Below are 13,722 nucleotides of genomic sequence, written 5' to 3' on the forward strand. Positions count from 1 at the left end.
ATTCTAATCATTTTCATGTCGATCAGTGTCTGAATTGTTAGCTATCAAAAATCACTACGAACTTTCCGAACAACCAATATATATATTTTATATATATACATATTTTAATATATATATATATATTTATTATTTTTAATTCATGGAAATTTTTATTTCAAATACAAAATACAGTCGATCCCCCCCATAATGCAGGTTCGTATAGTGCAGATTTGTATATCGCGGCAAAAAATTGCAACTGTATTCATATAAAACAGACTTGTAAAATGCGGTAAAACATCATCGCCGACTCGTGTCGCGACAGGATTGGTCGAATCTGGACCAATAGTGGGCAAGCAGCCGAACTACTTATACGCTACGGAGAGTTTAGGCGGGTAAGTTGAGTTTACTATCGTCTTTACAGTATATAAATTAGGTACCGTAAGTCTAATACAGTACTGTAATTTTATACGTTTCTTGTGAAAAAAGCATTTCTTATTCAACGGCCATAAAAATTATTTTTATTAATGTCTCCAAAGTTCAACGAATTTTTCGCAGAAAAATAACTTATCAGAAAACGCGCCCACCATTTGGTGCGCTGCTCTGCGATGAAAACAAGCTTAAGCAATGGCTTGGTCGAATGGTGCACACTCAGTAAGTAGTCCTACAATTTTTTTGTTTATAGCATAGTTTATACGGATTATTCCCAAAAAATTATACATGTTTTGGAAATGTTGAGTCAAATTAGTCTAGAATTGATTAATTTTATGGAAGAAAACCTTTCAAACAACCATAGTCTGTAAACTGCACACGTGCCAGGCTTTGATTGGCTTTAAGGATTAAAGGCTTTAAAGGAGTATTTAAGGATTACTACAACGCGAAATTCTTATAAAGTGAAACGTATCTACCGCGTTATAAGGGGGTCGACTGTACAATCTTTATTACTGTGTGTGTATTTTTTCAATTGGAAAAAATCTTTAAGACTATGATGACTTAGAAACTTGAGAAATTGTATTTTACATGTTGTATACCAAAACGTTAGATATGTATGTATAGTTTAAATGGTTTAGTTGAGAGAAGGGGAAAAAATGTTCTTAAATTTCTATTATGTTAAAAACTTAGAAATGCAAAAATCTTTTGTAACATCTAAAATAACAATTTTAAAAAACAATATTTAATTCTAATAGTTTCAATTAAACAGTATAAGAAAATTGTTTGAATTTTTAAATGATTTATACGATATTTATTTTAATTAGTCTTAAAGTACTTAAATTTTTAAGTTTTAACAATATATTATGAAACTACAGATTTTTGAAAAATTGATATTACCTGATTTTTTTTGTATTAATCCAATATAATTTTTTTTTGTCTTATTAAAATTTTGTTAAATAGATTTATATTTCTAGCAATACTGAATTCATAAATAAATTTCTTTTATTTCTGTTAGGGTGTTCATTTATGGGATTTAGAAGATAGAGTATTAATACGAAAATTTCAAGGTTTAACTCAAGGTCATTTTACAATTCATTCATGTTTCGGTGGGGAAAATCAAGTGTTCATTGCAAGTGGAAGTGAAGGTAAGATTCATATTAAAACTAACTATAATTACACTATTTAAAATTTATTACAAATGTTTATTACTTTTGTTTAATATAAAAACAATCTTTCATCTAGCAAAGTTATGGAAATTTCTTTACCATATCAATTTATNAAGAACTATTTTCTGCGGACGAATGAGATGCAATACGATTTTTAATTGATGGACATGGGTTTAAACCAATAAACAAAGGGAGGTGTGTCTTAGTTTGTTTACAGTAGCTGCCAAGTTAGGATAAATAGACTATAGATTACTTTAAAATGTTGACCTTTGAGCTTGCTTTGATAGTGGTTAAAAATTACGTTAGTAGATCTTCAATTGCTTGGAGAATAAAATTTACCAGTTGTTTTCAAGTTATTTATTATCCCCATGACCATTGGCTGTATCAAAGAAGTAATCTGGAGAGGGAAAAATTCAATCTGGATGTTTTTCAGGCAATCCAAATTAGGATGTGCAACACAGTTGTCCAACAACAAGACAACTTTTCTTGAGCTTTGTCCTAGCTCTTGATCCCATGTTTTAAGCCATTTCTTAAAAAGTTCAGAAGTCATCCATGCATTTTTGTTTGAATGGTAAGGCGTCCATTTGAACACCTTTAAAACATTGTGGCTTCATACTTTTCCCAATGACCAACAGCTTCTGTTTGTTGCCACCTGACAAGTTCAAGCAGCACAACAGTTATGTGATCCATTGCTTTCTTGAACCAGATAAAGCAACGTGTTTTTAGCACAACAAGCCATCTGGCATAGCGCAATAATAAAGTCCAGTCTCATCTGCATTGTACATGTCATCTAGGAAAAACTTCTCAAGTAGTTTGGGTAATTTGATGTTTCCATTCATCTGCACTTGTGGTGTTGGCACTTTCTTTCTCACCATGAGCTTTCTTAAATTTGATTTCATGCCTTGATTTCCATTCGGACAACCAACCCTCTGTTGTTTTGAAATTGTGGCGATTCAGCTTTATAGCGAGGACTTCTGCTTGACATTTGAACATTGGATCACTGACACGATAAGCTTTTTGCAGTTACCGTGGCAAACTATTGATTGAGAGCATTGTTGACTTTTGTATCCTCGCCCTTACATTTCCAATTCCAGATTGTTCCTTCGCTTCCTTCGTAGAATGTCCATTCTTCTTGAAGTTTGTCTTCCTGCTTTATCAAGCATGAGATTGTGTTTCTGGACACATCTCTGCCAGTTGCTGGTAGCTGGTGCTAGGGTGTTCTCTTCTGATTTGATTTAGCAGATTAATTTTCTTAGCAAGTGTCAATTCTGTCTGCTTCTGTCATCTTGAATTGAACAGTAGAAAATCAAAGGGCAAGTGCTCCATCTGCCCTCCAGGCAGTTAATGGCCACAAAGATAAAAGTGGGGTGGGGAATGAAGAATTTCTGTCTCATCATTTTGTAAGGCAGTGGTACACACTTTGTTGAAACATATGGTCTGTATGAGTGGTGGAGCCAATTTGACATGATTGAGTGAGAAAGCAGAAGACAAGGCCTGCACTCTTAAAAGGTTTCTTCTGTGTGATAAATTATGCTTCCATTATAGGATTTGATTCTGTTCTTGAATGTTTTGTCCTATTAACTGACTGGGCTAATAACCAGAATCGACTGTAATTCCCATTTGATAATTTTGACATGATGGCATACTTGCAAAACCAATTAACCATATATATCAAGGATCACCTACAATTTCAGATTTTCTCCTCTTTTTCTCACATGTTTGCAATATGTGAGGAAAGATTGTGTGGAAAGAAAGGCAATAGAAAGTAAACTATTACTAAAAGTAAAACTGACCTAAGTGTGCAATGAAAACTGCTCAAAATTGACACAAATAATTATATTAATAGAAATATTGGAACTTGAAAAAATTGATAAATTAATAGTTTTTCGTGATGTCAAATTATAATGAGATATTTTCATGTAACATTCTATAAAGTTTCATTCTATAAAAAATTCTTCACAGTGGAACTGTGAGGAATTTTTTTTAAGTATTTGATGACATATTAGAAGTTTTGAATCTGCAATATTCCTGACTTTCTCTTATGATAACAATTGAATTGATTCTCTACTGATAGAGCCAAATACTTGACTACCAAATTTTCTAGTGCAATGACTTACAAAAGCTATTAGATGTTGAAAGTCTCAAATACTACAATATCATAAACAAGTAAAACGGAGAAACCGTATTTGGGACAAGACTATGTCTCGGAGACTCACTACTAAGCGGAATCACTTTGACGCTCAAGGCGGGTCTCATTCTCCAATCTTCTTTGGTATTGCTGCTTTTGGGCGCAATCATTCAAACTTCACCAGTCACGACCACAAAGTTGTCCATGATGCATTTTTGATGAAATTAACCTATCCGATTTTGAAATTTTTCTCTGTTGCGTGTTGGCCCAGGTTGAATTTTTGTCAATGCGTATTGAAAATTTCCTGTTTTTGAAAAAAATAATCATGGCTATTGTATTGTCCGAAATTATTATTTTTTTATTTTGCACAAACAATATACAGTTTAACCCGATTATAACATCATTGGATATAACGACAACTCTAATATAACGTCAAATTTTTATCGGTCCCACGATTTTACTATACTAGATAATGTTAAAAAAACCCACTTGTAATGACACCCTGTTTTAACGTCATATTTGAAGCACTCCCAAATTTACAAAATTAGATTACAAATTTTATTTAACATAGAAGAAACATGTTCAGTCCTAAGGTCAGAGTTCACTTCTTAGAATGACTATGGGTGGTACTCTCCCCCACCTGACTTTAGTGGGGTGAGGTGTCTGTTTTGCCTGTTTGTAGAAGAGGGTCACCATTTTGTATTTTGTTTTGACTCAGTTCTCAGTCCCCTGACTACCTACAAGTCTGGATTTTTTTATGCGCAAATGATTTGGGCACCTAATACTCTGTGCCAAATGTCAACTCTTGACATGTACTCCTTCATACCTCTATGCTGGTAACATAAAACGGCAGTACAATTTTATAAACAAGACATAGTTTTGTCAATTAGTCTGCTTTATGAATATTTGCTTTATCTGGCAATTTGCGAGGAATTTCATTATAACTGATGATACAAAACATTTGATAATCTAAACTCCAGTCAGTAAGATCCTTCAGAATACCTACAAAAAGTTGTGCTTTAACAGCCATATGAAAATGTTTTATCACACTAATAATTCCTAAGAGTTTTTAATTAAACTACTTGGAAAGTTTGTCAAAATGTAGTGGAGAACTATAGTTTTTTTACACAATATTTGCTATTTCTAGGAAAATAAAATGCACAATTCCAGAAACAATACGAAGACATTCAAAATTCAAGATCATTCAAAATTTATCTTCAGACAATTAACTACTACTGCACTATTTTGGATGTTGCCTTCTTTCACCAAAATACTTTTCTAACCAAAATGATTTTCAAAACATAAGAATGAATTTAAGTTGTTTAAACAACTTTTGAGTAAACTTTCAGAAACAAAGAAAAGCTGCAATAGTATTGCAATGACTTAAATTTGTTTATTGAACTATGATAAGGACATTAGTGCAACTGAATCTTGATGTAGTATGCATCTTTAGAGATCTGCTAAAATCCAAGTTATTTCTACATTATTTGCAATTTTGATTTAAAAACTGAATATTAAAAGGATTAAATAAATATAAGTTTTCTTATATATATATATATTGGTTGGTTTGTTTGGAAAGTTCATAGTGATTTTTAAGAGAAATAAAAGTAACTGTTTTAAAACTGAAAATATACTTTTATTCCATTACATATGTGCCATTGTTTTTAATGATGTGTTGCCATCTATGGGGGAGCTTTATGATACCCTCTTCATAGAACTTTCCAGCTTTTCCCACGAAAAACTGATTCCTGTGGTTTTTGCAAGCTTCCAAAGTTTCAAAGTTTTTATCATGAAGGGAATTTTGTGGCTAACGGAACAAATGGTAGTCTGATGGGGCAAGGTCGGGTGAGTATGGGAGGTGAGGTAAAACATCCTAGCCTAGTTTCAATAATTTTTGGCATGTTTGTAAAGACGTGTGTGGTCTGGCATTATCTTGGTTAAACACAGTGCCTTTTCTGTTGGTCAGTTCCGGATGTTTTTCTTTAATTGTTGTGTTCAGTTTATCCAGTTGGGAACAATACTTATCAGAATCAATTGTTTGATTTTGTGGAAGCAGCTCATAGTACAGGATTCCTTTCCAATCCCACCAGACTGTGAGCATGACCTTCTTTGAATGAAGACTGGCCTTTGGAGTTTTTAATGGTGGTTCATTTTTCTTACCCATGATTGTTTTTGGCTGATGTTGTTATAAACAATCCACTTTTCATCACCTATCACTAAATCAGACATGGCCAACATATGGTCCGTCTAATGAATTTGTGGCCTGCGATCAATCTTTCAATATTAGTTACTCAAGTCGAGTAGCTTGATAAAAAATTCTGATGCCTATAAAAAAGGTCGACAATTCACTGTGCGTTTAGAGCTAACCCTCTGTTACAAATCTCGTAAGCACAGCGTAGAAAGCATGATAATGTGAAAAATGTATCTGTAATCTCTACAATTTAGTCTCTATGGGGTGACACCACAATGAGATCTTGCACCACCTCAAAATCTTCCTAGGGCAGCCTCTGGTTTGGCCTGTGAAAAAAGTTTTTTTTCCAATTCGGCCCAGGGGCAAAAACTGTTTGCCACCACTAAATGCTTCAGAAAGGGGTCATTTTCATTTTGTCTTTCAAGAGAATCACAAATGGAGATGCGTTCAAGTAAGTTCTTTTCCATTAATTTGTGAGTAATTATCCCATAATGATTTACGTATCCGAGGTTCTTTAGATGTTGAAATACAGTACTGTTTGATGACTTCACTATGTCTACAATCTCTTGAGTTATATAATGAGGGTTTTCATCCATAATGCTCTTATCTGGTCCTCTTCAATAACAGGAGATCTTCCTGAGCGTGGAGCATCTTCAAAGCTGAAATTACCCACTTTAAATTTTGCAAACCACTTTCGAACAGTCAATTCTACTACAGCACTCCCACCGTAAACATCACATATTTTTTTTGCTGTTTGTACAGCATTTTTGCCTTTATGATAAATATAAAAAAAATAAAATAAAAAAACAAGTGTTGATAATGTACATTGTTTGCATCCATTTTTACAATGAGACGAATTAAACGATATTTGAATAATCTTAACAGTTTTTTTGTAACAGACGCATCTCAAGGTCATTTATCATAGTATTCATTGGTTTGTACTATACAATTCTAATCATTTTCATGTCGATCAGTGTCTGAATTGTTAGCTATCAAAAATCACTACAAACTTTCCGAACAACCCAATAGCTATATAAATGGATCATACAGAATGGTATTTAATAAATCTAAATATATGCAGAAATACAACTTGGCATGAAGACAAACAAGATTTGGAAATTGTTCTGTGACAGATCTTCCCAAAGTGTGTTATAACTGCTGTTCAAAATGTTGGAGATTCCAATATAGNTTCATATAAAACAGACTTGTAAAATGCGGTAAAACATCATCGCCGACTCGTGTCGCGACAGGATTGGTCGAATCTGGACCAATAGTGGGCAAGCAGCCGAACTACTTATACGCTACGGAGAGTTTAGGCGGGTAAGTTGAGTTTACTATCGTCTTTACAGTATATAAATTAGGTACCGTAAGTCTAATACAGTACTGTAATTTTATACGTTTCTTGTGAAAAAAGCATTTCTTATTCAACGGCCATAAAAATTATTTTTATTAATGTCTCCAAAGTTCAACGAATTTTTCGCAGAAAAATAACTTATCAGAAAACGCGCCCACCATTTGGTGCGCTGCTCTGCGATGAAAACAAGCTTAAGCAATGGCTTGGTCGAATGGTGCACACTCAGTAAGTAGTCCTACAATTTTTTTGTTTATAGCATAGTTTATACGGATTATTCCCAAAAAATTATACATGTTTTGGAAATGTTGAGTCAAATTAGTCTAGAATTGATTAATTTTATGGAAGAAAACCTTTCAAACAACCATAGTCTGTAAACTGCACACGTGCCAGGCTTTGATTGGCTTTAAGGATTAAAGGCTTTAAAGGAGTATTTAAGGATTACTACAACGCGAAATTCTTATAAAGTGAAACGTATCTACCGCGTTATAAGGGGGTCGACTGTACAATCTTTATTACTGTGTGTGTATTTTTTCAATTGGAAAAAATCTTTAAGACTATGATGACTTAGAAACTTGAGAAATTGTATTTTACATGTTGTATACCAAAACGTTAGATATGTATGTATAGTTTAAATGGTTTAGTTGAGAGAAGGGGAAAAAATGTTCTTAAATTTCTATTATGTTAAAAACTTAGAAATGCAAAAATCTTTTGTAACATCTAAAATAACAATTTTAAAAAACAATATTTAATTCTAATAGTTTCAATTAAACAGTATAAGAAAATTGTTTGAATTTTTAAATGATTTATACGATATTTATTTTAATTAGTCTTAAAGTACTTAAATTTTTAAGTTTTAACAATATATTATGAAACTACAGATTTTTGAAAAATTGATATTACCTGATTTTTTTTGTATTAATCCAATATAATTTTTTTTTGTCTTATTAAAATTTTGTTAAATAGATTTATATTTCTAGCAATACTGAATTCATAAATAAATTTCTTTTATTTCTGTTAGGGTGTTCATTTATGGGATTTAGAAGATAGAGTATTAATACGAAAATTTCAAGGTTTAACTCAAGGTCATTTTACAATTCATTCATGTTTCGGTGGGGAAAATCAAGTGTTCATTGCAAGTGGAAGTGAAGGTAAGATTCATATTAAAACTAACTATAATTACACTATTTAAAATTTATTACAAATGTTTATTACTTTTGTTTAATATAAAAACAATCTTTCATCTAGCAAAGTTATGGAAATTTCTTTACCATATCAATTTATTTTTAAAATGTAGAAATTGTAAATTGGTTGTATATAGTAATGATTGCAGTGATTTTTATTATTTTTAAGTTAATAGATCAGAAATTAATGGTTTTAATATATTGTCTCTAATCTTGTTCAAATATTGTTTGGGTTGATGTCAAATTTCTTTTTCCTAAATAAGTTTATAAACTTTTTAAATTATTTAGATCAAGTGAACACTAAAGGATTTTTCTTGTTTGGTTTTGGTTCTTTAATGAATTTTTATAATATTCCAAAATAATAATTTAATACAACAAATTGTGATTTTAATAGATTGTCTTATTTTAAGAAGTATTATTAAAAACTTGAGTGACTATGTAAAATTATGATTTTTTTTTAAAGTTCTTTCTAAGATCTGTAATTCTTGCATCAAAAGCATAAAGACCAAAAATATGATGATTATACAGAAAGACAACAAAATACCAACTTACATATCTTATGAAACAGTGATTATTTTGTTAATGCATGGAAATTTATCAGATAATACTCTGAAATAAGTGAACGAATGAGTTTGAAACAAGTTTTTAAGCATTTATATTGGCTTTTCAGTTCAAAAATGCAGATATCTTGAGTTATCAAAGCTGCATAAATACTCAAACCCAAATTTAAAAAATTTATTTATTTTTAATTCCCATATATAATGATAATACAACAAAAACATCTGTAGCAGACAAAAATAAATATAACACTAATCTCAATATTCATTTTGTCAAGATATTAACTTTTATTTTAAAAAATTTTGTTCAATTTGACAGCGGTGATCTTGCCTTATTTCACTTACAACTTTTTATGAGGATTTATTATTCATTTTTCTTCTAAGATATTTTAGAAATTATCATCCTTTTTGACTAATTTTTAATCAAGAATATAGTTAAGTTACATAAAAATGATTAAACAACAGCATTTTTATAATTATTAATTTGAATTTTTTTATGTATGAAACATGCTAACATTATAACAACAAACCCCTTTTGCAAACTGAAGAAAATTATTTCTTCATGATTAAATATGAGACAAATATGTTATGTATAATGTAATCTAATGGTCAATTAATTAATTTGATTTTTTTAGAATTATTATTGTAATAATTATTACATTTAATTTACATTTCTAACTTTAGATAACTGCGTGTATATTTGGCACATAAGACAAGAGATACCCATAGCTGTGCTCTCCGGCCACAGTCGAATCGTAAACTGTGTCAGCTGGAATCCCGTCTATTCTTCTATGTTAGCGAGTGCCTCCGACGATGGAACCGTTCGCATATGGGGCCCCGCAGAAAAGAAGATCAAGAGAGAATCTAGTAAAAGAGTTTACCAAATTTTTTCTTGAAGGAATTTTTGTTTATATTTATTTAAACAAAATTTTTTTTATTTACAGATCATGTTAATGGTGTTACCTCTTCATACAAAACGTTATAGTATCATCTGGTATTTAAAATTGCCAATTTAATTTAACCAGATGTACTCTTCCATTATATACTTTGTAGGGGGCCTTTTCCACATGTGATGTCTCTAAAATCAACCAACAAATTAAATAAATTTCAATATATTGCTTAGTGTAAGGAATGTTATGCCTTGTTGCATACTAAATGTTCCTGTCAAAAATAGAAATATTTTATTTTATGTACATACCTACTGTTGTGAAGTGCTGCTGGAATGGCTGCAATAATTTATTTACTATTTCCTTGCACCATTTCATTGTGCGTCAAATAATTATATCCTCCTGTAAATTTCATCACCATAGCACATTCCAACAAAAAATAGATTGCATCCCTTTTTTCAAAATTCACTTCTTAAAAATTCATTATTATATAGGCTATATTGCAGTCATCTTTTTAACAATTATCTTCTCAAATCTCAAACTTTTATAAAATTAGAAAACTTTGAGTTATTAAATTTCTTTGAAGCTTTTTTGCAAGGAATAGATGTGCATACTCATTATGAAAAAAATTTTAAGCAATTTGTAATCTACCAAGATGATGATAATAATAATGTAAATATTATCGTTATTGTTTCTATAAATACTAAATAGTTTGTGACATTTGACAATAAAATTGTCTCTATTTTTTTACATTGTTGCCAATTTGATTTTACTCTTTCAATGTAAATGCGTCACATACAAAAGAAAATTGATAATTCGTTTTTGAGATTAGAATTACTAAAACAAAATGTGATAAAAAATTATCCTTAGTAATAAAAACAAGGATGTAAAGATTAATTTTATAATTTTGATTCATGTGTAAATATTAACTGGGAAAAAAAAAACATTATACATTGCAGCAGTACTTCATTTGTAGGAATTTTATTTGTTCTGTTTTTATGTTTGGTTGTGTAGTGTACCATGTTTCCATGGGTTTTCAGATATGAATGTCCTCAAGTTTGTATGTATGTATGACTGATTTGTTTTTAAAAACTTCAATTTAAAAAATTTTATCATGAAGGGGAAAAATGTGCAACAGTTTTGTGTTTTGTGATATATATATATTTTTTTCCCTCCTCCAGTTAATGTAATAAATTAAAAGTATATACTAAAGTTAATACTCAGGAATTTTAAAAAACAGAACAAAATGCTCATTAAGTTTGAGTAAGTGGAATTCCTATTATTTAAAACCCATAAAAATTGTAGCTCTTGAACCTGAACCTTGTTTATCATAATCCATAGACAAGCGTGGTATGCCACAATAAAATATCCTTAGATTTTGTTGAATTAATTGCAATAATCCGAAAGAGAGCATATTGTAACTGTTCTTTGAAAATTATGTTGGAATTTTCTTCGAAACCTACTCAAAAGTTTAGTTTGTCATATTTTAAACAAGCATTTTTGATGTTTTTAAACATAAGCAAATCCTAAAAGTTTAAAAATATATATAAAAACTATCATCATATATAAATGTCTGTACAAATGCTTAAAATTATGCAAATCATTATCAAATGCAGCAAAGTTTCCAAAGTTGAAAGATTATTTTTCATCTTTTTTTATTTATTGAGTTAAGAAAATTCCAAATAGTTTTATAATGAGTAGTGCCATAAACAAGACAATTTTCTTACTGTTTTTATACATAAAACCAGTCACGTTGCACAAGTTTAACGACTTTCAAAATAGATTGTAATAATAATATATCAGCCCACATATTTATCATTAATCATATAGTTCATATTTTAAAGCTGTGTTTGTTCCACTTTAATTGTATATTTTTAATGCCGTTCGTCCGTGGTTATTTTTAACATTTCGTCTAACAAAACTGTTGTTTTCTGGTAGTTTTTTTTAAAATTTACATTCCCCTCAAGACGGAAATAAAAATGCAAATGTTTATTCTTTAATAATTGAAAGATACTGTTTTAACATAATGGTGATAAATGTGCAAAATATTTTGATGTTAGAGGTGCTTAAACTTGTACGTATGCAGATTCGAGTGCATGCCCGTATGCATTGTGTATAGTGAAAGTTTTCCCGTTCCATATATAAATATATACACTCTCTAATAGAAATGTTTGCCAATTTCAACACTTAAACTACATTGTAATGAAGGCATCTGCATACTAAATTACAATGTTATTTTGTAAAAAAAGAAAAGAAAAAAGAAAAAAAAATGTCTTTCACTGAATGGAAATTATTAAAATAAAAGATTTCATCAATCTTCAGTTCTTGTTTTTTTAAAAAATTTTATTTTTCAAACATATTTTAAGGAAATTTACATCAAAGTGAAGCATAATAACTTACTTTTTTATTTACTATTTAAATTCATTCATTAGTTTGACTAGATTTTAAGTGCTAAAAATTACAAAATTCTGATATCGGTAACAAAATATTGCACCTATCACAAAAAATTATTTTATAAATGCATCTACATAATACTGAGAACAATTTAAATAATTTTTACATAAAAAAAATTCCAGCATTACGAACAGCATTTTGAAATTAACAATTAAATCATTTTGATCAATCCTTCAGAACTACAATATGTAAATTTTTTTCAACTATTCTCATAATTTCTTATGCTGCAGCTACAATTATTCATTTTATAATTTGCCAATTGAGTTTATTTTTGCTGTAACTTACAACAAACTGTTTTTACGATATTCATTTATGTTTATTAATAAACTGCCAACTTATTGATTTTAACCTTTGAGCTAACGTTTTTTAACGTTCTTCAATCTGATGATTTATTCCATTTGGTAGGGGAATAAGTTAACTTGATGTACAATAATTTGTTTAATTGCTATTAGAAGAGTTTAATAATTAATTTTTATTTCTTTAAAGTACTACTTAATCATAAAAGTGTGTCATAATAGTAATGCAATAGTAGTGAGGTTGCGGCCGATGTTTTTATCGCCAGACGTTCAGCGCTGCCTTCCTGTAAGCCTAAAGTTTGACAATGGCGTTTGGACCGTCGGTGGAATCATGCTCGACATATCAAACGCCATTGTCAAACTTCTAGGCTTACAGGAAGGCGGCGCTGAACGTCCTACATACACATTTTCGCAATGAAAACGTCGGTCACAACCTCTCTATTATTGTTTTAAACTAAGTTTTTGTAAAAAGATGTAATCCTAAATTAAAATGCAAGGATAGCAGTTTCGAAATGTACAGTGTTTCAAACGGAAATGTAATTCTTGTCAAAACAGTATTTGCAAAGTCCTTTAACTGTTTTCTAATCGATCTGTTCTCAAAATTTTGGGTAAATGAACCATAAAATGCTATTCGTAATGAATGGAATGTTTTAATGGGGGAAAAGTTTCACTTATTATAAAATAAATAAACATTTCTAACAAACATCTTAGTATAAAAATTAAAATTTTGCTAATTTAACAGAATTAGTTTGCTAATGACATTCATCAAATATAAAGACCATCTTTACAGAGTAATTATAGAGGCCAGACCAAGAGGGTAAGTTTCTGCCATTAAGTTTTTCGGGAAACAACAACAAAATAATACGTGTGGGGAGATTTTGGTATATTGTTCCTTCTGTAGGTTTTGGCAATACGACACGATCTGACAAAAAGTGTTTAAAAATGGAAATGTTTTGTTCTGACCATTTTGCTATGTAATGAGTTATGTGGCATTTTGTATTGCTGCTGTTTGCTTTTTATTTTACATACAACTAGATTGCTTTTAATATGAATTCAAAAAATACGAAGATTTATTCCAATTATACTGTATATAGAAATGC

At 30.2% G+C, this 13,722-nt stretch overlaps 1 protein-coding gene and 1 pseudogene across 1 annotated transcript in view; one reads left to right on the forward strand and one right to left on the reverse strand.

The window, feature by feature from the left end:
* Positions 1 to 12,180, forward strand: part of LOC111627045 (WD repeat-containing protein 26-like) — a 121,819-nt gene extending 109,639 nt beyond the window's left edge. Inside the window, exons 13-15 of the mRNA XM_023370590.1 lie at positions 1,424 to 1,553; positions 9,670 to 9,852; positions 9,930 to 12,180. Coding sequence (XP_023226358.1) covers positions 1,424 to 1,553; positions 9,670 to 9,852; positions 9,930 to 9,970 — 354 coding nt within the window. The 3' untranslated portion in view covers positions 9,971 to 12,180. The remainder of the gene's footprint in view (positions 1 to 1,423; positions 1,554 to 9,669; positions 9,853 to 9,929) is intronic.
* LOC111627043 lies at positions 1,698 to 2,662 on the reverse strand (annotated as a pseudogene).
* Positions 12,181 to 13,722: the final 1,542 nt, after the last annotated feature.

The sequence above is a fragment of the Centruroides sculpturatus genome, unplaced genomic scaffold, assembly GCF_000671375.1.
Source record: "Centruroides sculpturatus isolate CEXI.00-Female unplaced genomic scaffold, Cexi_2.0 scaffold402, whole genome shotgun sequence".
Taxonomy (NCBI): domain Eukaryota; kingdom Metazoa; phylum Arthropoda; class Arachnida; order Scorpiones; family Buthidae; genus Centruroides; species Centruroides sculpturatus.